Source organism: Microcaecilia unicolor, chromosome 7, assembly GCF_901765095.1.
Source record: "Microcaecilia unicolor chromosome 7, aMicUni1.1, whole genome shotgun sequence".
In the NCBI taxonomy this organism is placed as follows: Eukaryota; Metazoa; Chordata; class Amphibia; order Gymnophiona; family Siphonopidae; genus Microcaecilia; species Microcaecilia unicolor.
Window position 1 is genome coordinate 178,436,443 of NC_044037.1, and position 23,595 is coordinate 178,460,037.

The following is a 23,595-nucleotide window of genomic DNA, read 5'->3' on the forward strand; positions in this document are numbered from 1 at the left end:
CTCACATGCCAGGACATCAACCGGGCACCCTAGGGGGCACTTTTACAAAAACAAAAAAACAGGTAAAAGAGCTCCCAGGTGCATAGCACCCTTCCCTTGTGTGTTGAGCCCCCCAAATCCCCCTCAAAACCCACTGCCAACAAGTCTACACCATTACTATAGCCCTAAGGGGTGAAGGGGGGCACCTACATGTGGGTACAGTGGGTTTGGGGGGGTTGGACGACTAATAAGCATTAAGCAGCACAATTGTAACAGGTAGGGGGGATGGGCCTGGGTCCACCTGCCTGAAGTCCACTGCACCCCCTAACAACTCCTCCAGTGACCTGCATACTGCTGCCAGGGAGCTGGGTATGACATTTGAGGGTGAAAATAAAAAGTTGTGAAACATCATTTTTTTTGTGGTGGGAGGGGATTAGTGACCACTTGGGGAGTCAGGGGAGGTCATCCCCGATTCCCTCCAGTGGTCATCTGGTCATTTAGGGCACTTTTTGGGGCCTTATTCGTGAAAAAACAGGGTCCAGGAAAAGTGTCCTAAATTCTAGCTAAAAACGCATACTTTTTTCCCATTATCGGTGAAATGCGCCCATCTTTGTTCGGCAGATAGCCACGCCCCAGTTCCGCCTTCGCCACACCTCTGACACGCCCCCATCAACTTTGTCCGCATCCGCGACGGAGTGCAGTTGAAAACGTCCAAAAATCGGCTTTCGATTATACCGCTTTATTCATTTTTGTGAGATAAACGTCCATCTCCCGATTTAGGTCGGAACTTGGGCGTTTTTCTCGTTCGATTATAAGCAGGATAGCCATGCAGCGGGGAGCCCCTACCACCACCAACTGAGGTAGCAATAAGGGCTCCCACACTTAGCCGGCGGTAACTGGGCAGTGCACGGCGATGCCTGATTACCGCCGGGTTATTGCCACACAAGCCATTTCCAGGGATTTTCTTTTTCCCCAAGAAATGGTGCACGCTCGAGGCAGAACTAGAACCAGTGACAGCGTTGGGCCTGCGGTAGTCCCGGAAGAGCGAGCGGTAAGCCCGCGTTGGGCTTACTTCTGCTCTGTAAAAGGGCCCCTGAATGTTTTTTTGTGTTTCACAATTTTGGTGGCAGATGTTTTGGGGAAGGATTTTTGCCCATAATTAAGACTGAGAAGTACTTCAACTACATTGTGCTACCAAAAATGTATAGAAGCTTTTTCCTTCTCCCTTTTTCTGCACTTTTTCTGCATTGTTATATCATTATAGTGATATGCAGGTCCTACATAAATTTATGGGCTAGTAATATTTAGCCTTCTCCCTTTTTTTTTTTGCATGATTATCAACTAGCTGGATAGTGCCATGACAGTCTGCCTCAATACTGAGTGGCTCTATCTGATTAAGCGCCGATGAATATCTGGGTTCAGCTCAGTCAACATGATTTGACTGAGGAGGAGCCTCTCCTCAGTGGCGTTCCTAGGGGGGCTGACACCCAGGGCGGATCACCGATGTGACCCGCCCCCCGGGTGCAGCGCCCCCCCGGAACAGCGCGATGCCCCCCCCCCGGTGAAAGAACCCCCGATCCCCCGGCGAAAGAACCCCCCCCCGGGTGCACGGCACTGGGGGGGGGGGTGCCATGCGCCTGCCGGCTCTTCGTTTTCATGCTCCCTCTGCCCTGGAACGGGAAGTAACCTGTTGCGGGGCAAAGGGAGCATGAAAACGAAGAGCCGACAGGCGCGCGGCACCCCCCCCCCCCCAGCGGCATGCACCCGGGGCGAACCGCCCCCACCGCCCCCCCCCCCCTTGGTACGCCACTGCCTCTCCTACCTGGTAAATTGCTTTGAATAGCAACCCCATAGATGGTAAAATTCCTAGAATGTCACCCTGATTACGTAAAATATTCATAATCAGGTAACTCTACCAAAATTTGTGATATTCAATATGTAAGAAACAGGAATCTCTAATAAACATAGCACCATGGTCAGACACAGTGGTTTTCACTACCTGCTGGTTTTTGACATGGCTGGGGTCACAAGAAAAATCTCACTCAGGGGTTCTTTTACTAAGGTTCGCTGAAAAATGGCTTGCGCTGGTGTAGACTCGTGTATTGGGCGCACGCAGGTCTATTTCTCAGTGCGCCTGCAAAAAAAGGCCTTTTTTTAGACGGACATGCGGCAAAATTTAAATTGGCGTGCGTCCATTTTGTGCCTGAGACCTTATCGCCACCCATTGACCTAGCGGTAAAGTCTCACATGTTAAACTGGGCGGTAATCATCAGCACACGTACAATGCTGATTAACGCCCGGTTAGCACCATGCATGTAGTAGGCGCCAGGGGCGTATCTGGAATCCGGCGGTAGGGGGGGCCAGAGCCAGAGAGGGGGGGCACATTTTTGCCTCCCCCCCCCCCCGCCGCCGCGGCCGCCGCCGCCTCTCTCCACCCCCTCCCCGCCGTGAACCCTCCCCCGCTGCTTACTTTTGCTGGCGGGGTCCGACCCGCAATCTCCATATTTCGGCTTCCTCCGTGGCCATGTGCTTCCAGGAAGTAACGCTGCAGCGCTGATTCGTTGAATCTAGTTCGGCGTCTGACGTGTGGGACGTCAGACGCCGAACTAGATTCAACGAATCAGCGCTGCAGCGTTACTTCCTGGAAGCACATGGCCACGGAGGAAGCCGAAATATGGAGATTGCGGGTCGGACCCCGCCAGCAAAAGTAAGCAGCGGGGGAGGGTTGACGGCGGGGGGGGGGGGGCCAGGGCGAAATCTGCGGGGGCCCAGGCCCCTGTGGCCCCACGCAGATACGCCCCTGGTAGGCGCACATAGAAAATGAAATTACCGCCCGGGCCATGCGGTAGCCGGGTGGTAATTCAAAACTGATGCATGTAGGACGTGCGTATGCGCCTACGCAACTTAATAAAAGGGCCCCTCATTGTCTTTCAATCTCCAATATAGCAGTGGTAAAATATCCACCTTTAGGAAGGGCCACCCTTGGCGTCTCTGGGACCTTACAATGGTGTATGCTAGAAACTGTTACTAAAGATAGAGAAACATTCATACCCACTAACTAGCAGGGCCTAATATTCAATGCATGCATTGCATAATGTTAAGCATTGTTCCAATGCTTAACTTTATATGTATATTTATAAAGGGCATGATTGAATATATGTACACATATGTTAGGCCTGCTGTTTCTTTGGTCTAAGTTATATGTATGTTATGTGCAGACCAGCTGAATTTCATCACTCTGCTTATATCTTCTGGCCCAGCTCCCAGCCCACCCCTAAAGCCACCCCATAACAAAATGCATAAAAAGTGTCTATATAGCAGCCTGCACATCCAAATTTTATGTAGCTGCCATAGAAGAATTTTAAAACCAAAGCCTTATGCGGCTATCACACAATGCTGATCACATGAAAGGTTTCGAATTTTGGGTCTCGTGGATATAATTTAGACCAAGAGTGTCAAATATAAGGTCCATAGGTAGTTAATCTGACCTGCAGCAGTAGTCTCTGGGATGTGTATTTTTATTTTTAAACTCCCCTCCTTTAATGGGTGACTAAGGCTGCTTGAAGGCCTCTTTAAGGGAAGCTGGATGTGAAGCATCCTCAGGGACTGCAGTCTTGTGGCAATCATGTTTTCTCCATGCACTAAGCACTGATCACCAAGGACTCTCTGCCTCCAAAAAAGGACCAAACAAATTAACTGAACATACAAAAAATGTTACAAAAAGAGTATTTTATAAAGTAAAATTTTTATATACAAATATATAGAAAATTAGGCAAATCTTCCTACCTCACTCCTTCTGTTCAGTTTACTCAAACTAACTGAAGTTATAATCCCAACATCAAAACGTTTTTGTCACCCCTGATTATACTATCAGGGCCAGCAACTTTTTCTACTAAGCAGAGATTTTCACACCAGGGAAAAGCAGGATCAACATATTTAGGGGCCCTTTTACTAAAATTTGCTGGAATCTAGGCTTAACACAGGATATTACTACGCACTAAGCCCAAAGTCAATGCTGCACTTTTGGGGGATTTTTAAAATATTTTTATTGCAGGTCATGCGCTAATGTTGTCATTAGTGCACAATACTGCCTAGAGTTAATGCAGAAGCCTATTTAGGAGGTGCTAAGTGCTCCCACATTAACTCTGTGTTAGCCAATTAGCACACAATGGGAGAGATGCAATATGGGGCGCCTGTAAAATCTGCATGGAAATAATTTTCGCCTAAGCGTATTCTACAAAATTTCTGCGCAGTTTATAGAATGCACTGATGGCCGTCCACATGACTGTATTTAGTCATGAGGAATTACACCAAGTAGAACCTAGTTTTAATCCCGATGCCTAAATTAGGCACAGACAGTGGCGTAGCTCCGTGGGGCCGCGGGGGCCTGGGCCCCTGTAGATTTGACCCTGGACCCCCTGCCAATGACCCTCTCGACCCCCCCCTCCCGCTGCCAACCCGCCGTCACCATCGCCTACCTTTGCTGGCGGGGGACTCCAACCCCCGCCAGCTGAGATCCTCTTCTTCCGGAGCAAGGCTTCGTTCTGTTTCTGAGTCTGACATCCTGGGGAGGGTTGGTGGTGGGAGGGGGGGTCGAGAGGGTTGTCAGCAGGGGGAGGGCATCAAAGTTGTTGGTGGTGGTGGTGGCGGCAGCGGCAGGGAGGCGGCAATGGTGGGGGGGCGGCAGCGCCAGGAGGGGCTAAAATGTGCCCCTTCACCTCGGGCTCTGGATCCACCTCCCACTGAAGTCTGGCTACGCCCCTGGGCACAGAGAAGGCATATTCTATAACATTGCGCATAAACTGTCAGAATGCCAACAACCCGCCCATTCCACGCCCATGGCCACTCCCCTATTTTTGACAACACACATTACAATTTATGCACACCACATTATAGAATGTGCTTAGCATGTTCTACATGTATGTTCTAATTGATGCCAATTAGTGCTCCTAATTACTTGTTAACAGTCAATTAACTGCGCTGATTGGCTTTTTAACCAATTAAGTTATACGCACTGTTATGGAATATGCTTGGATTTCCACGCAGAAATCTAGGCGCGATATATAGAATCTGGGGGAGTAAGTATAACGTTCTATTTAATGTTTCCATGCCCACTGTCTGCCCATAACACAGCCCCTCCCCAAAATATTTTTAAAAAATCAATAATGCGCAGGTTAACTCGCACAGACAAAATACTGCAGAACTGTTTTTCTGCTGTAGCCTGTTTGTGCATGTTAATCATGTGTTACGGGCCCCTTAACCCATTAGTGCCCAATGTTCCCATAATAAGCCATATGGGAACATATTGATTTGTTCCCATATGGGAACATTGGGCACTAATGGGTTAATTCACTAGTGCTGTCCTTTCTGGAATGCACAGTACCCAAAGCAGGCCCTCTTTTAGTTCATGAATTTTTTACATTTTTATATCATTCTTGTGTGACATACAATTTTGCTTTAATGTGTATGAGCATCAGCTGATTCAAAAATAGCATATAAACTAGAACCTATGCATTCCATGTCAGCTCTTCCTTATTTTCCATATGGTCATCCATGATTAGTTTAGCAATACAAGAAACAATTTACTCCTGTGCTGGATGGTGTAGTTACTATAAACAGTTGAGGACAGTAGCTGAAAATATCTGATTTCACTCTTCCCTATTCTAGCTGGGATTCATGAACAATGGGAGAATTGTGGCTGTGGATGTCAAATACTATACCAATGCTGGATGTACCCCTGATGAATCTATCCTTGTAAGTCTCTAACACATTTATCATTAACTCTCTCTTCATGCAAATCAAGTTTGAATTATTTAGGGTTTCTTTTACTGAGTTGCAGGAAAAAGGTCCCTACGGTAGCGGCGGGGGCTGTTTTTATTTATTTATTTATTTATTTGTTACATTTGTACCCCACATTTTCCCGCCTCTTTGTAAAAAGCCCAAAAAAACATGGCCACATGGCAAGACAACTCTTACCACATGGCCATGCAGCAGTGAGCACTTACTGCCACCCACTGAGGTGGCGGTAAGGGCTCCCATGGTAACCGAGCGGTAACCAGGCCGCACATGGCAAATGCCAGATTACCACCAGGTTAGTGCCACGCTAGAAAAACAAATGTTCTAGCATGCTCCAGAACTATTGCCGGCACCCACATTGGACCAGCAGTAGTTCCGATTTAGCGTGCGGTAAGCCCGCATTGGGCTTTCCGACGCTTTGTAAAAGGGCCCCTCAGTATTTCACTTGTTGTGTACAGTATGTTGAAAGAATACAAATCAGTGGCTTGAGATGGGAGGTGTATAGTACCTTCTGTGCAAATGGCTAAAACTGCCCCTTGTTTTATATCATTTCTGATACAGTTCAATCCACGAGTAAAATTTATATATATCTAAACATTTTCTAATCTGTTTCTTTCAAGGTGCTCGTCCTAGCTATTTTAAAACTGGACAATGGCTACCATTTTCCCAATGTTAAATGTCATGCCTTAGCCTGCAAAACGAACCTGCCATCTAACACTGCCTTCCGAGGATTTGGTTTCCCTCAGATAGGATTCATTACGGAAGTGTGGATGGACACTGTAGCAGCCAGATGCGGACTATCACCAGAGAAGGTAAATATAAATGAACCAATCTCTGTAAAAGATTGATTTTTACTGGATCATTGATGTGAATTAATTAGTGCTATTATCATTCTTTACTACTTTTATTCTTCAAGTGGCTTTTATTTAGCAAATAAGCCAACTAGTATCATCTGCTGTACATACTATAGGGGAAAGTACGAATAGCCATATTTGTCCTGGAAAAAAATAGACTTACAGGCTTATTTTCGAAAGAGAAGGACGCCCATCTTTCGACACAAATCGGGAGATGGGCGTCCTTCTCCCAGGGTCACCCAAATTGGCATAATCGAAAGCCGATTTTGGGCATCCCCAACTGCTTTCCATCGTGGGGACGACCCAAGTTCCCGGGGGAGTGTCAGAGGCATAGCGAAGGCGGGACTTGGGCGTGCCTAACACATGGGCGTCTTTGACCCATAATTGGAAAAAAAAAGAGGAGCAACTTTACTTGGTCCTTTTTTGTTACAACCAAGCCGTGAAAAGGGGCCCGAACTGACCAGATGACAACCGGAGGGAATCGTGGATGACCTCCCCTTACTCTCCCAGTGGTCACTAACCCCTCCCACCCTCAAAAAAAACTTTAAAAATATGTCGTGCCAGCCTCTAATGTCATACCCAGCTCCATGACGGCAGTATGCAGGTCCCTGGAGCAGTTTTAGTGGGTGTAGTGCACTTCAGGCTGGCAGACCCAGGCCCATCCCCCCCTACCTGTTACACTTGTGGTGGTAAATGTGAGCCCTTCAAAACCCACCAGAAACCCACTGTACCCACATCTAGGTGCCCCCTTCACCCATAAGGGCTAGGGCTATGGTAGTGGTGTACAGTTGTGGGGAATGGGTTTTGGGGGGGGGGTGCTCAGCACACAAGGTAAGGGAGCTATGCACCTGGGAGCAATTTCTGAAGTCCACTGCAGTGCCCCCTAGGGTGCCCGGTTGGTGTCTTGGCATGTGAGGAGGACCAGTGCACTACGAATGCTGGCTCCTCCTATGACCTAATGGCTTGGATTTGATTGTTTCTGAGATGGGCGTCCTCGGTTTCCATTATCGCTGAAAATCAGAAACGACCAAGTCTAGGGATGACCATCTCTAAGGACGACCTAAATTTCAAGATTTGGTCATCCCCGACCTTATTATTGAAACGAAAGATGAACGCCCATCTTGTTTCGATAATACGGGTTTGCCCTCCCCTTCGCCGGGATGTTCTGCGAGGACCTCCTCAGGAAAACTTGAGCGCCCCTTTCGATTATGCCCCTCCACGTAAGCAGTAATACCTTTTCAAATCTAACTCTAAAAGACTTTACAGTACATGAAGTTTTGAAATCACCACAGGTTCCTACTTTAGATGGGACCCAGTGCACATACAGCATGTGTGTCTCAACCATTGTCAATATGCGCAAAATACCTCAAAATTTGCTTGGCTATCACCAAGTGACCAGGTATCACTATTTGCCAAAGATATATCAGTTCTGCCATCATCCACTAACTGCACAGCACTGCAATAATGCAGCTGATAAAAATATTTATTAATGTTTTGATTACATTTGATTAGTCACCTCACTAGAGAAGTTCAACAGAAAGTACAAAACATACAATAATATAATGCTTTATTCCTATCTTCCCTCCCCCCACCAAAAAAAAGCCTGAACAGCTAATTACAAAGCCAAAGGAATAAAATTGCATGAGAGAGGGCCTGCAAGCTCACAGTCCCTGACAGGTACTCTGAAACATGACCCTATCCAGTGACGAAAGTAGATTTTGAAGAATAAAATACAATCTACAAGTGATCAGTAAAACTAGTCTTTTTATTTTAGAGTTGCATAAGGTATCCTGTTAACAAGGTGGGAGATTATTGGAGACATTTAAACTAGAGAGTGGGGGTGACAAAAGGAAACAAGGGATTTCGAAAAGTCACCCCCAGAATAAACATGATGGCAGAGAGAAAGGTCATGTAAATATAGTAAACCACCTAAACTCACTAAGCACATAGTAACATAGTAGATGACGGCAGAAAAAAGACCTGCATGGTCCATCCAGTCTGCCCAACAAGATAAACTCACATGTGCTACTTTTTGTGTATACCTTACCTTGATTTGTACCTGTCCTTTTCAGGGCACAGACCGTATAAGTCTGCCCAGCACTATCTCCGCCCCCCAACCACCAGCCCCGCCTCCCACCACCGGTTCTGGCACAGACCGTATAAGTCTGCCCAGCACTATCCCCGCCTCCCAACCACCAGTCCCGCCTCCCACCACCGGCTCTGGCACAGACCGTATAAGTCTGCCCAGAACCATCACCGCCTCCCGCCACCGGCTCTGCCACCCAATCTTGGCTAAGCTCCTTAGGATCCATTCCTTCTGAACAGGATTCCTTTATGTTCATCCCACGCATGTTTGAATTCCGTTACTGTTTTCGTTTCCACCACCTCCCGTGGGAGGGCATTCCAAGCATCCACTACTCTCTCCGTGAAAAAATACTTCCTGACATTTTTCTTGAGTCTGCCCCCCTTCAATCTCATTTCATGTCCTCTCGTTCTACCGCCTTCGCATCTCCGGAAAAGGTTTGTTTGCAGATTAATACCTTTCAAATATATGGAAAGCTATGTGCAAAAATGCTCGTAGTCTAAGTAAAAAGGTTCAAGACTTGCAAGCCCTGATGTTTGAAGAAAACTTGGCTATTGTTGCTATTAAGGAGACGTGGCTCAACGATTCCCATGAATGGGATGTGACCGTACCGGGCTATAATCTTTTTAGGAAGGATAGAGAGGGCCGAAGAGGTGGAACAGTGGCTCTGTTTGTGAGAGACTATATCAGGGTGGCTGAAATGCAGGGAACCTGGGAAAAGGAAGAAGCTTTATGGATCGTCCTGGAAAGAGAAGACAGAACCTATATCCACATGGGGGTTATCTACAGACCTCCTGTGCAAACGGAGAAGTTAGACAAGGATATGATAGAAGATATTCAAAAGATTGGTATGAAAGGGGAGGTGCTACTGTTGGGAGATTTCAATTTGTCTGACGTGGATTGGAACGTCCCGTCTGTGGAATCGGAAAGAAGTAGGGAGATTGTGGATGCCTGTCAAAGTGCCTTGCTCAGACAAATGGAGGCGGAACCCACGAGGGCAGGGTCGATGCTGGATCTAGTGCTCCAATATCTAGTGTTTCCAATATCCGGGTGGGTGCCCACCTATAGTGATCATCATACCGTATGATTTGAAATAAGGGTGAGGGCGGAGTGCAGATGTACAAAACTCAAAACACTGGATTTTAGACGTACTGATTTTGATAAAATGGGGGAATACCTGAAGAAGGAGCTGTTGGCATGGGAAGGTACAGAAGATGTGGAAAAACAGTGGTCCAAGTTAAGGCTGCTCTAAATATGACAACTGATCTTTTTGTGGGGAAAGTAAACAAAAACAAGAGAAGCAAGAAGCCTATATGGTTCTCTAAACAAGTAGCTGAAAAAATAAGAGCAAAAGAGGCATTGTTCAAGAAATACAAAAGAACGCAATGAGAGGATCATGGAAAAGATTATCAGACTAAACTCAAAGAAGAGAAGAGGGAAATACGGCTAGCAAAAGCGTGTACTGCTATGGATTTACAGCCTGTCTCACTGACACAGACTACTCAATAATTACCATGGATTCTTTTGGATTTGTATTAGATAAATGAAACCTTTATTAGAGGTGCTAAAATCTACAATGATTAAGATATATACAATGGTTAGCTATATAAACAATCATTACATCACTGGTCCCTACATCTAAGCAATGCTAAGAGTTCTTAGACCAGGAAAAGAAGCAATAATACACTATACATACAATCATCACTGGTCCTTTCATCATCCAGGCTCTTATCATCAGCTGGGGGGGCGTTACAGCAAAAGCCAGGAGCTTTTTAGAAAAGGAACAAGTCCTCTGCGCAGTACGTACGTTACTCACAGATGAGCTCCTGATTTCACTGAAAGAAACTCCCCTTTTTATTAGGCTCAGAACTCATGTTCAGAGCTAAGGAAAATTACAGAATGCTTCTCTGTTTAGGTAAACAAGCTATACTGTGGGAACGTAGTCACGTGTTTTCCAAGACCAGGTGGCCAAGCTGAACTTCCGAAAACAAGCACCATCCTCCCCTTCACATACCAAATTAATTAGAGTTGTGTCTTATCTTCTGCATTCCAACTTATTTTCACACAATCAAAGTTAAACAATCATTTTTAAACAGAATTACTTCTAATCAACAATACAGACCCCGAGTGCACTGGTTGGTCAAGACAGAGTTGAAAAACAATCGTTAAAATTCACTTGTATTACAAAGCGCGAGCAGAAGAAAAAATGGCTAAAGATGTAAAGAAAAGTGACAAGACATTTTCAGATATATTGGAGAAAGGAGAAGAGATAGGAATGGAATTCCGAGATTGAAAGTTAATGAAAATGGCTATGTGGAGAGTGATGAAGATAAAGTGAACGTGTTAAACAAGTATTTCTCTTTGGTGTTCATGGAGAAAAATCCAGGAGAAGGACCGCGGTCGTCTGCCGAGAGAACATCTGGGAATGGAGTGGATACTGTGCCATTTACGGAAGAAAGATTTTATAAACAGCTTGAGAATCTGAAGGTGGACAAAGCTATGGGGCCGGATGGGATACATCCAAGGATACTGAGGGAGCTCAGGGAGGTCCTGGCGGGACCTCTTAAAGATTTATTTAATAGTTCTTTAGAGACGGGAGAGGTTCCATGGAACTGGAGATGCGTGGATGTGGTCCCTCTTCACAAAAGTGGAGACAGGGAAGAAGTGGGAAACTACAGACCGGTAAGTCTCACGTCGGTGGTAAGAAAAATAATGGAGTCGCTGCTGAAAGAAAGGATAGTTAACTTTCTAGAAGCCGACGGGTTACAGTACCCAAGGCAACATGGCTTTATAAAAGGAAAATCCTGCCAAACAAATCTTATTGACTTCATTGACTGGGTGACCAAAGAACTGGATGAAGGACGTGCGCTAGATGTAATCTACTTGGACTTCAGTAAAGCCTTTGATACGATCCCCCACAGAAGACTCGTGAATAAGCTGAAAGGACCAAAAGTGGTGAACTGGATAAGAAACTGGTTGACTGACAGGTGACAGAGGGTGGTGGTAAATGGAATCCGCTCGGATAGGAAGGTAAGCAGTGGAGTTCCTCAGGGGTCGGTGCTGGCGCCTATTCTGTTTAATATATTTGTGAGAGATATTGCTGAAGGGTTGGAAGGAAAGGTGTGCCATTTTGTGGATGACACGAAAATAGCCAATAGAGTGGATACCCTGGAGGGAGTAGAAATGATGAGAAGAGATCTCCGAACGTTAGAAGAAAGGTCGAGGGTCTGGCAGTTAAAATTTAATAAAATACTCAAGCTTTCAAATTGAAAAAGAAAATCTAACTCAGCAGCACAAAAGCTGCATACAAAAATCAATCAATACTCCTGCTGCCAACCAACAGCCAAACAGACCCCGCATCAGAAAGTGGAGAAAAAAAGCCTCAGTAATGCAACCCAGTCAGCCTAAGAACTCAGACTATAAGGCATGGGCCCGGCGCACCATCATATGGCTCAAAAAAAAAACTCCACTCCTTAATGCTCATTAATGTGCCAAAGTGTTTGCTGAAACAGATCCCAAAAAAACTGATAAGGTGACAAATGTGTATATATTTGTAGAACATAGAATGTAGTTCAAATCAATTCCTTTCAGTTCAATTGCATTCAATATGCACCAATTCAATGCTAATCAACAATCATGGTGAGACAGTCCCAGAGCACTTAGCTTCAATTTCTTCTATTTCATCTAATTCATGTAGTGGTCCACTGTCATTAGCATCACCTGCCGGTCAACCCAACAGGGAGTCCACATTTTGCATCAGCTGCATCAGAGGTTTTGATCCTGTGTCCGGTCCGCTGTACTGCAAACCCAAGCAGGTAACTGACAAAAAGACACCAACGCAACTACTTAAATAGACTCAAATTGAAACATCCAATCCGTGATGGTCACTGGCTATAATGTCATTTCTATCAATATGAAAAGAATGCTGACCATTCCACCCGAATGTTCAATCCATCAGGTTCTACTGAGTTGAAATAAAATATCCACTTCTGTTCTAGTTCGCGTAACGCATGACCCGTGTCTCCTCTCCTCTGTGAAGGCTGTAGTTGTTTCAATTCAGTGCATTGTAAATTGTCAAATTGATCATCATTGATCATCAATTGTCAAATCCTGAAAAAATCCAAACAGTCAGCAGTCAGAGCCTCCGGAGTCTTGAACACATCTGACTGTGCTCCTCTAAACCTTTGGGCCCTTAGCACATGCCCAGTTTGACTATGCTTTAATCTGACACTGATTTACGCTGATGTGGCTTGGGAAGATAGGGAAGTAATTGATGCAAGGAGGGTCAGCTGCATTTTTGTTACTATCTCTGGGGTTGCGATACCTGCTACTGGTACCACAGTTACATTTAACATCTCCTCTTGTACCTGTGCTATCAACACCTTGACAGCACACAATTACTTACCATGCACTAACTGCAAATGTTGCCCATTGCCCATCTGCATCCATGACCTGCCCTGTTATGCCCCAATCCACACTAAACAAAGCACAGAGCTTTTACTGCACTGGGTGATTTTAGCCTGCAGTAGCCATCAACATGGCTCCACTCTAACATCCAAATTTACTACTTAGCACAGTTTAGGAAATATGTGCCAGTATATCTTCTGATCAATGCTGCTGATCTCTACATTCAATGGAAGACAATAAACTGTACACCAGAAAGGCTTTTTGCCACTGGACAGACTGAGCTAACCCTAGTTTTATATCATTGCATCTATGGAATTTAGTCCTTCCTTTCTTAGAAAGTTTTGAACTACAAGTCTACAGAAGCAGTGGAGTAACACCAAGATCAACTCGACCTGTCCAGTACCCATAACAATCCATATATTCTGACCCTGGTCTTCTCACTTTCTCATATTCTTATTCAGCATAATGTGTTAGAATCTACCAATGAATTAACACTATAATTAATGTTACGGTGCCATTTGATAAATATTCAAATAACACTTACTTGTCTAACAAATATATGTATCTGATTGCCATAGGACCTAAGATTGTCTCCCCTGTGTATATTCTCTTTCAGGTTAGGGAGATTAACATGTACAAAGGAATTAGCCAAACATACTACAAACAAGAGTTTGATGCAACAAATTTGTGCAGATGCTGGAATGAATGTCTGAAGAAGTCTTCTTATCACAGCAGAAGAGCCCACATTGAGGAATACAACAAGTTAAATTGCTGGAAGAAGAAAGGAATTGCCATTATTCCTCTCAAATATGGTGTGGGAGCTGTTGAAAATACTTATCATCAGGTCAGTTTTTTGTACATCCTAAAAGTCAGGTTGTTAGTAATAATGAATAATAATGTGGAGAAATGTGTTCCATGTGTGTGGTGCCCCAATAATTCACGCTGAATGCCAATTCTCTAACAGCATCTGTGTGTTAAGATGCCATTATAGAATATGTGTATAGTCTAAATGTGGTCACTATAGGTTTTAATTAGAGAACTTAGAAGATCAAAACCCACATAATATAGTTCTCAAAAAATACTCTGTAAAGTATTTTCTGGACCACCAGAAGGTGGATATATTCAAGGACTGTTCACCAAAATTGTGTTTTCCAATCGACACCAGCATTCCTCATCGGTCCTTATTTTTACTCTACTTGAAAATATATTATCATTCCAATGTCCTTCATTACATCAAGTTATATACTTCTGAGAAATTTTCACTTATCTTATGCATAATCTCTATCCTTGCAGTTGCCTGAAGTACACAGTGAGTCAGTCTGACATATTGAATAATATGAAATCCTTTCTGAGCAAAGTGCTGATACAATGTAGCAAATTAAGTCGATTTTCCTGATGCAGTTGGAAGCGAAACATAGCGCTATTCTGGATTGACTCGCTGTGTATTTTAGAAACTTCACAGAAACCCAGTCTTCCAATTTCCTAAGGTCTTCCTGCAATTTTTCACAGTCCATATGTGTTTTAACAACCTTGAATAGTTTTGTGTCATCTGCAAATTTAATCGCCTAACTCGTTCTGATTTCCATATGATTTATAAATATGTTAAATAGCACTGGTCCTAGTACTGATCTCTGCAGCACTCCAATATTCACCCTCCTCCATTGAGAGAAATGACATTTAACCCTCCCCTCTGTTTTCTGTCCAATAAACAATTCCTTATCCACACCAGCACCTTGCCTCCTATCCCATGACTTTTTAATTTTCTCAAGAGTCTTTCATGAGGAACTTTGTCAAAAGCTTTCTGAAAATCTAGATACACTACATCAACCGGCTCACCTTCATCCAAATGTTTATTCATGCCTTCAAAGCAGTGGCGTAGCCAGACAGCTGATTTAGGGTGGGCCCAAGGCCAAAGTGGGTGGGCCAAAAATTTCATCTCCACTCCTCCCCCTACCTGTGCCCCCCCTCCAAGGTAAACAAAATACCTGTGCTGGCAGGGATCCTCAAGCCCCGCCAGCTTAAGACTTCCTCCTTGCCGAAGAACCTTACCTCTTGGGTGGCAGTGTCCACGAGCCACAGCTGTCAGCCACTGGCTCTATCCTGCGCGTGCTCAATTTCTGCACATGTGCAAATCCTGCCTGCCCTTAATTCTTCTCCCCAGGCTCCGCTTCGCTGCATCGCTCCATCGTTCCCTGCATTCTTCTCGCCTGTCAAGCAGCGCTGCCATTCACACAGGCAGCTGCGCTCCCCTTTGCCGCGTCCCTCCGGTCCTCTCTGATGCACTTCCTGTTAGGACCGGATGGACGTGGTAGGGAGGAGCGCAGCTGCCTGTGTGAATGGCAGCACTGTGTGACAGGCGAGAAGAATGCAGGGAGCGATGGAGCGATGCAGCGAAGCGGAGCCTGGGGAGAAGAATTAAGGACAGGCAGGCAGGCTATGCTGAACGCTGCCTCCCGGACGGCCGTACCCGGCGGAGCCGCGGGAGAAAAGGCAGCAACAGTGTCAGCGAGCAAGGATGTGGATGGGCGGGCCTGGAGGGAAAGTGGCTGGGCCTGGGCCTGTCCAGGCCCACCCATGGCTACGCCCCTGCTTCAAAGAAATGAAGCAGATTGATGAGGAAAGATTTCCCTTGGCTGAACCCATGCTGACTCTGTCCCATTAAACCATGTTTGTCTACATGTTCTGTAATTTTATTCTTAATAATAGTTTCCACTATTTTATCCAGCACTGACATCAGGCTTACCGGTTTGTAATTTCCCGGATAACCCCTGGAACCCTTTTTTAAAAATAGGCATTACATTGGCGACCCTCCAATCTTCAGGTACTACAGATGATTTTAATGACAGGTTACATATTACTAACAACAGAACAGCAACTTCATGCTTGAGTTCATTGAGTACCCTTGGATGTATGCCATCTGGTCCAGGTGATTTACTACTCTTTAATGTGTCAATTTGGCTCAGTACATCTTCCAGGATCACCAAGATTTCTTTCAGTTCCTCTGCAACATCATCCTTGAAAACCATTTCTGGTACAGATAGATCTCTTACATCTTCTGTAAAGATCGAAGCAAAGAATTCATTCAGTTTCTCCACTGTGGCCTTGTCCTCCCTGAGTGCCCCTTTTGCTCCTTCATGATCTAATGGTCCCATGGATTCCCTCACAAGCTTTTTGCTTCTGATGTACCTGAAAAGGTTGTTACTGTGAGTTTTAGCCTCTGTGGCAAGTTTCTCTTCATATTCTCTTTTAGCCTTCTTTATCAATGCTTTGCATCTGACTTGCCAGTGCTTATGTTGCTACTTATTTTCTTCATTTGGGTTCTTTTTCCATCCTTTGAAGGACATTCTTTTGGCTGAAATAGCCTTTTCACTTCACCTTTTAACCATGCTGGCTGTCATTTTATCTTCTTTTCACCTTTGCAAATATGTGGAATGCATCTGGTCTGCGCTTCCAAGATGGTATTTTTGAACAACGTTCATAACTGATTTAGAGGGGAATAATCGAATGAAAACGTCTATCTCCATGGGCGTTTATCTCCGAGAACGGGTCCGTGAAGGGGCGGACCGAACCGTATTTTCGAAAAAAATAGACGTCCATGTTTTATTCGACAATTTGTGAGCTGGGCGTTTTTGTTTTTCAGCGATAATGGAAAATGAAAGCGCCCAGCTCAAAAACGAATAAATCCAAGGCATTTGTTCGTGGGAGGGGCCAGGATTCGTAGTGCACTGGTCTCCCTCACATGCCAGGACACCAACCGGGCACCCTAGGGGGCACTTTTACAAAAAAAACAAAAAAAGTTAAAGAGCTCCCTCCCAGGTGCATAGCACCCTTCCCTTGTGTGTTGAGCCCCCCAAATCCCCCTCAAAACCCACTGCCCACAAATCTACACCATTACTAAAGCCCTAAGGGGTGAAGGGGGGCACCTACATGTGGGTACAGTGGGTTTTGGGGGGTTGGACGACTAAGCATTAAGCAGCACAATTGTAACAGGTGGGGGGGATGGGCCTGAGTCCACCTGCCTGAAGTCCACTGCACCCCCTAACACCTGCTCCAGGGACCTGCATATTGCTGCCAGGGAGGTGGGTATGACATTTGAGAGTGAAAATAAAAAGTTGTGAAACATCATTTTTTGTGGTGGGAGGGGGTTAGTGACCACTGGGGGAGTCAGGGGAGGTCATCCCCGATTCCCTCCGGTGGTAATCTGGTCATTTAGGGCACTTTTTGGGGCCTTATTCGTGAAAAAACAGGGTCCAGGAAAAGTGTCCTAAATTCTAGCTAAAAACGCATACTTTTTTCCCATTATCGGTGAAATGCGCCCATCTTTGTTCGGCAGATAACCACGCCCCAGTTCCGCCTTCGCCACACCTCTGACACTCCCCCATCAACTTTGTCCGCATCCGCGACGGAGTGCAGTTGAAAATGTCCAAAAATCGGCTTTCGATTATACCGCTTTATTCGTTTTTGTGAGATAAACGTCCATCTCCCGATTTAGGTCGGAACTTGGGCGTTTTTCTCATTCGATTATAAGCAGGTTAGTGTCCTAACCTTTGCAGCTGATCATTTTAGCTTCTTTTTAAACATTTCCCTCATTTTATTATAGTCGCTCTTTCAAAAATTAAATGCAACTACTGTAGATTTTCATTGTGGCTTCATTCCAGATAGTAACTCAAACTTCATCATGTTATGATCCCTGTTTCCCAGGGGACCCAACTATATTACCTCTCATACTAAGCCCTGCATGCCACCAATGACTAGATCTAAAATGGCTTTCCCTCTTGTTGGTTCCTAGACCAGTTGCTCCAAGAAGCAACTGGTCTAGGAAATTTTATCTCCCTGTACTCCCTGATGTAACATTTATCCAAGGAATAATGGAAACATCTCTAAAGATGTCAAACAACTTCCTAAAAGGACCCAGAGGCTCTCAAACTGTGAGGAGAAAAACAGAGCTCTTGGAATAAGAGAGAGATAGAAACAGCTGAAAGGAAACCAGTGCCCAGAGCCCCAGAAAAGCTCAAGGAAGTAGCCTAAAGGGTTCTAACACAGAAAAGGAACCACAACAACTGACCACAGGATCAAGAGAACTACGTCCCACTAACAAAGACAAAGGTCCCCTAAAGGAAGGAAACCTAACCACAATCTTATGGAATACACACTACAAACTCATAGAAGAACACAGAGGCAGAACCACTCCTTGGAGAAAAAGGAACAGAAATAGCCAGAGCCAGCAACCAAGCCCTGCCATTTAGCCATCAGCCAGAGCCAGCTCCATGGCCTGAGATGGAGTAACGGCCGAGAGACAGACAGAACCAAGGTCCCTGTTCAGAGAGAACAATAGCAGCGCCATCACAGCCGGGAATGAAGATATGCTTCAGCTCCTGATGAGAAACCAAGAAAAAAACATTCCCAAAGGAGAAACAAAGGAAATGAGGCAGACATGAGTGGACCCTAGACACCGTGAGAGAATCATGCAAGCTCACAGGGAAGGGATCTGGCAGACAAGGAGAGAGGTGGCTAGACTTAAACTCTGTAACAGCACCAGGCTCAACACCAGAAAACGGTACTATTCTCACCCACCATAGAAAGTGAGGCATGCCCCGTAGCTATGATCCTGAAAATGAGCTCAGTTCGACCAGCAGAGAAGCAACAAAATTTGACCTCCAGAGACGGAGTCAGGCCTGGCGGCAAGAGATGGAGACAGGCCCGGTGGCAAGAGACGGAGCCAGGCCCAGCAGCCAGAGACAGAGCCAGGCCCAATGGCCAGAGTCAGAACCAGTCCCAACAGCCAGAGCCAGAAGAAAACTCAATTGCCAGAGCCGGAAGAAAACCGATCTTCAGAGGTGGAGCCAGACTAGACATCTTGAACTGGAGCCAGAGATAGAGTAAGGATCAGCAACCAAAAAAGAGTACAGCTGCATAGCCAAGGGTGTAGCAAGGGCCCGACCTCCAACGATGGAGCAAGGCTCAATATCCAGAAAAGAGAACAAGGCTGGACATCCAGAGATTAAATAAAGCTCGACAATCAGAAATTAAGCAATGTATGACCTCCAGAGATGGAGCAAGGCTTGGCATCCAGAGGTGGAACAAGGTTTGACCTACAGAGATGGAGCAAGGTTCAACCACCAGAAATGAAGCAAGGTTTGACCTCCAGAGGTGAAGCAAGGCTTGACATCCAAAGATGGAGCAAGGCTTGACATCCAAAGAAGAGCAAGGTTCGACAGCCAGAATTGGAGCAAGGCTCAACAATCAGAGCTGGAGTAAGGCTCGACATCCAGAAATGGAGAAAGGCCAAATGTCCAGAGATAGAGCAAAGCCAGACATCCAGAGAGGGAGCAAGACCCAACATGCAGAGATGGAACAAGGCTCAACATCCAGAGATGGAGCAAGACTCAACATCCAGAGATGGAGTGAGGTTCATCCTCCAGAAATGAAACAAGGCCAACATCCAGAGACAGAGCAAGGCTTGACCTCCGATGATGGAGCAATGCTCGCTATGAGGAGATGGAGGAAGGCTCACCATATAGAGATGAATCAAGGCTCACCATCCAGAAATGGGGTAAGACTCACATCCAAGGATGAAGCAAGGCTCACCATTCAGAAATGGTTCAAGGCTAGACCCGCAGAGAAGGATCTACTACTACTACTTAACATTTCTAGAGCGCTACTAGGGTTACGCAGCGCTTTACAAATTAACAAGGAAGGATGGTCCCTACTCAAAGGAGCTTACAATCTAAAGGATGAAATGTCAAGTTGGGGCAGTCTAGATTTCCTGAGTAGTAGTCTCATACACCCACTACAGACCTCAGTAGGAAAACTAGAGATAGGCTAGACATGTCAGGCTGGAGATGGAGGAAACCTTAATATCCAGAGGTGGAGTAATGCTCAACATCACAAGCCTTGACAGACAGGGATGGAACCAAAAGAAGATGACAACCAGGCCAGGAATAAAGCAGCGTAATGGAAACTCAGGTTGCAAGACAGCTAGAAACAGTTCTCTAAGGGAAAAACATTGCAAGGTGGTTTCAAATAAAGAATCGTCATACTCTGGAGATTGACAAGGCAGACTAGTAACAAAAAAGTCACTATTCAGGGAATGAAGGCGCCTGCAGGTGGTACCTTCATCCAGAAAAAAAAGGCATGAAAAGCAGCCAGGACGGAGGAAGGTTACAGTGAAATGTGTGCCGATGGAAGCCAGAAACCGGCATTGCCTGAAAGAAAGGCATGCTAATTAGGTCATAAAAATAATGCAAAAGTCCCAATGAAATTTTGTATGCATCCAGAGAGCAAAAATATTTCAAATGGCACCAAGGAAGGCACGGCCTCCCAAAGGCAGTAGGAACAAAAACCCATTCAGCATTTATCGCCCCCCTGATAAATCTCTTCCATCCTTTATCACCGACTTTGACCCCTGGCTCTCTTTCTTTCATAATCCTTCATCCCCCTCTATTATCATTGGGGGCTTTAACATCCATGTTGATGATCCATCTGATTCCTATGCCTCCCAATTCCTTGCCCTAACGTCCTCATTCAATCTTCAACTGTGCTCCTCTGCACCCACTCACCAAAATGGTCACTGTCTCGATCTTATCCTCTCCTCTAACTGCTTCCCCTCCAACTTCTATTCCTCTGATCTCCCCCTATCCGACCATCACCTACTAACCTTCAATCTTAAGCACCCTCCTCCCCAGTCCCACCCAATCTCATCCCCCACCTCTAGGAACCTTCAAGCTATCGACCCCTTTACTCTGTCCTCTTGTGTCTCTAACCTTCTCTCTACCACCACCTTATCTAAGTCGGTGAATGAAGCTGTTTCTTCCTACGATATTATTCTCTCCTCTGCTCTTGACACTCTTGCCCCTCTCATGCCCCGCCCTACTAGGCGTTCCAAACCCCAGCCTTGGCTAACCTCTAAAATCCGTTATTTCCGCTCCTGCGCCCGCTCAGCAGAACGTTCTTGGCTTAAATCCCGTACCCTTGCCGACTTCACTCATTTCAAATTCATGCTGAACTCCTTCCAGTCTGCCCTTTCACTTGCCAAACAGGATTACTTCACCCATTTGACTAATTCCCTCGGTTCTAACCCTCGACTTCTCTTCGCCACACTGAACTCGCTTCTCAAAGTTCCTCCGTCCCCTATTCCCCCTTCTCTTTCTCCACAGACCCTAGCTGATTACTTCCATGAAAAAATCTGTAAGATTAACCTTGAATTTTCATCCAAACCCTCTCCACCTCCCTCTCCCTTAGTCCACACCCCCTACTCTCCTTCCTCTCCTTCCTTCTCCTCCTCCTTCTCAGAAGTTTCTACTGAAGAAACTGCCCTTCTTCTTTCCTCCTCCAAATGTACTACCTGTTCCTCTGATCCTATCCCCACTTACCTACTTAACACTATCTCTCCTACCATCATCCCTGTCATCTGTCACATCCTTAATCTTTCACTCTCTACTGCAACTGTTCCTACGACCTTCAAACATGCTATTGTCACTCCACTCCTTAAAAAACCCTCACTTGACCCTACCTGTCCCTCCAACTATCGCCCCATTTCCCTTCTCCCTTTCCTCTCCAAACTACTTGAACGTGTCGTTCACCGCCGTTGTCTTGACTTTCTCTCTTCTCAACCTATTCTTGACCCACTTCAATCCGGTTTTCGCCCTCTTCACTCAACTGAAACTGCACTTGCTAAAATTTCTAATGATCTGCTTCTGGCTAAATCCAGAGGTCTCTATTCCATCCTTATCCTTCTTGACCTATTCTGCTGCTTTCGACACTGTTGACCACAACTTACTCCTCGATACGCTGTCCTCGCTTGGATTCCAGGGCCCTGTTCTTTCCTGGTTCTCTTCCTACCTCTCACTCCGTACTTTCAGTGTTTACTCTGGTGGATCCTCTTCAACTTCCCTTCCGCTTTCAGTAGGTGTGCCTCAGGGTTCTGTCCTTGGACCACTCTTTTTCTCCATCTATACCTCTTCCCTTGGTGCCCTGATCTCATTAACTACCATCTTTATGCTGATGACTCTCAGATCTACATCGCCACCCATGAAATCTCAACCTTAATCCAGGACAAAATCTCTGCCTGCTTGTCTGACATTACTACCTGAATGTCTCAACGCCATCTCAAACTAAACATGGCTAAAACTGAACTTCTTATTTTTCCTCCTAAACCCTCCTCCCCTTATTTTTCTGAAGGACTATGGGCTATTTTGTTACAAGGGATATTTTGTCAAGGGATATTTTGTTACCAGGCTATTTTGTCAGGGTGTCCTTAAAATCCACTCATGCCAGGCAAAATAATACAACTCACCAATCCAAAGACACAGATTATCCAAAGTGGCATGTTGGAATTTACATAATGTAAAAAAGCAGCTTCTTTATGCTAATCAAATTTTGTACTGGGTCCTAGGCTGGAGCATTGGTTCATGTCTACAAGGATGGCTCCATGTTGGTGTATTTTATAGGGCACTGCCTCTTGCTTCTAAGGGGGGAGGAGCTGAACAACTTCAGAAGAGACTGAAAAAACCCCCCTTCTGGCAAAGGAAAAACACTTTAGAGTTCAGTTTTTCTCTTTTATAATAATGCTAAAATTTATTAGTAAATAAATGGTTACAATAAAAATTCTTTTATCCCAGTATTACAGAAAATTGAATTCTTATTTATATCAGTACAAATTTCAGTATAAGGAAAATAAAATCTCTCTCTCTCTCCCCCCCCCCCCCCCCCCCCCCCCACCCCCTTTGGAAGCTTAACAAAACTTGACTGCCACAAGATGTGCTTGTTAGATTAATGAAGCCTAATTTTGTCCAATCACTTAATGCCTTATATTTTGTCTCTTACTTATCTGGTATTCTTCAACTCTGACCTCTAAGGTCACCTTCACATAATTCTGTTTCTTTGGTATTTTCTCAAATATTCATCATTTGCCCTTTGTAACCTCCTTTCCTTGAATACTTAGCACTCATACTTGTCCTTTACTGAAAATGTCCCTGTGTTATGTTTAGAGCCTGTTTGAAGCAAACAAACAGACACTTGTTAAAGTTTATGGCCCATTACTAGGGCTAAGCAAGCCTGTCTATGGTCTGTGAGAAGACCAAGAAGACACAAGCTAGTTAATTGCCCTACTAGATCATAAATAAGGGAATGTTATATATACAAAGCTGGCTGATCTACAAAACCAGACAGCTCTGTACTAAACATATGCTAATCAAAGTTTGTACTGGGTCCTAGGCTGGAGCATTGGTTCATGTCTACAAGGATGGCTCCGTGTTGGTGTATCACAATGGTGTCGAACTGGGCCAAGGTTTGAACACCAAGATTATACAGGTATTGCAACAACAGAAGCACTGTTTACAAATACATCCTATGTTTTTATATTTTGTTTATAGCTTGTGTTTGTGTTTTGTAAACCACTTCAGTATAAGCAGTATAAAAGTTTGAAAAATAAATAAATAAATAAATTTACAGAAAACTATTTTCTAAAAGTCCACT

General features: G+C 45.0%; 1 protein-coding gene across 1 annotated transcript in view; it reads left to right on the plus strand.

Moving 5' to 3' along the window:
• Positions 1-23,595, plus strand: part of LOC115474518 (aldehyde oxidase 2-like) — a 161,215-nt gene that overhangs the window by 109,145 nt on the left and 28,475 nt on the right. Inside the window, exons 24-27 of the mRNA XM_030210008.1 lie at positions 5,647-5,733; positions 6,396-6,587; positions 13,736-13,963; positions 23,335-23,430. Coding sequence (XP_030065868.1) covers positions 5,647-5,733; positions 6,396-6,587; positions 13,736-13,963; positions 23,335-23,430 — 603 coding nt within the window. The remainder of the gene's footprint in view (positions 1-5,646; positions 5,734-6,395; positions 6,588-13,735; positions 13,964-23,334; positions 23,431-23,595) is intronic.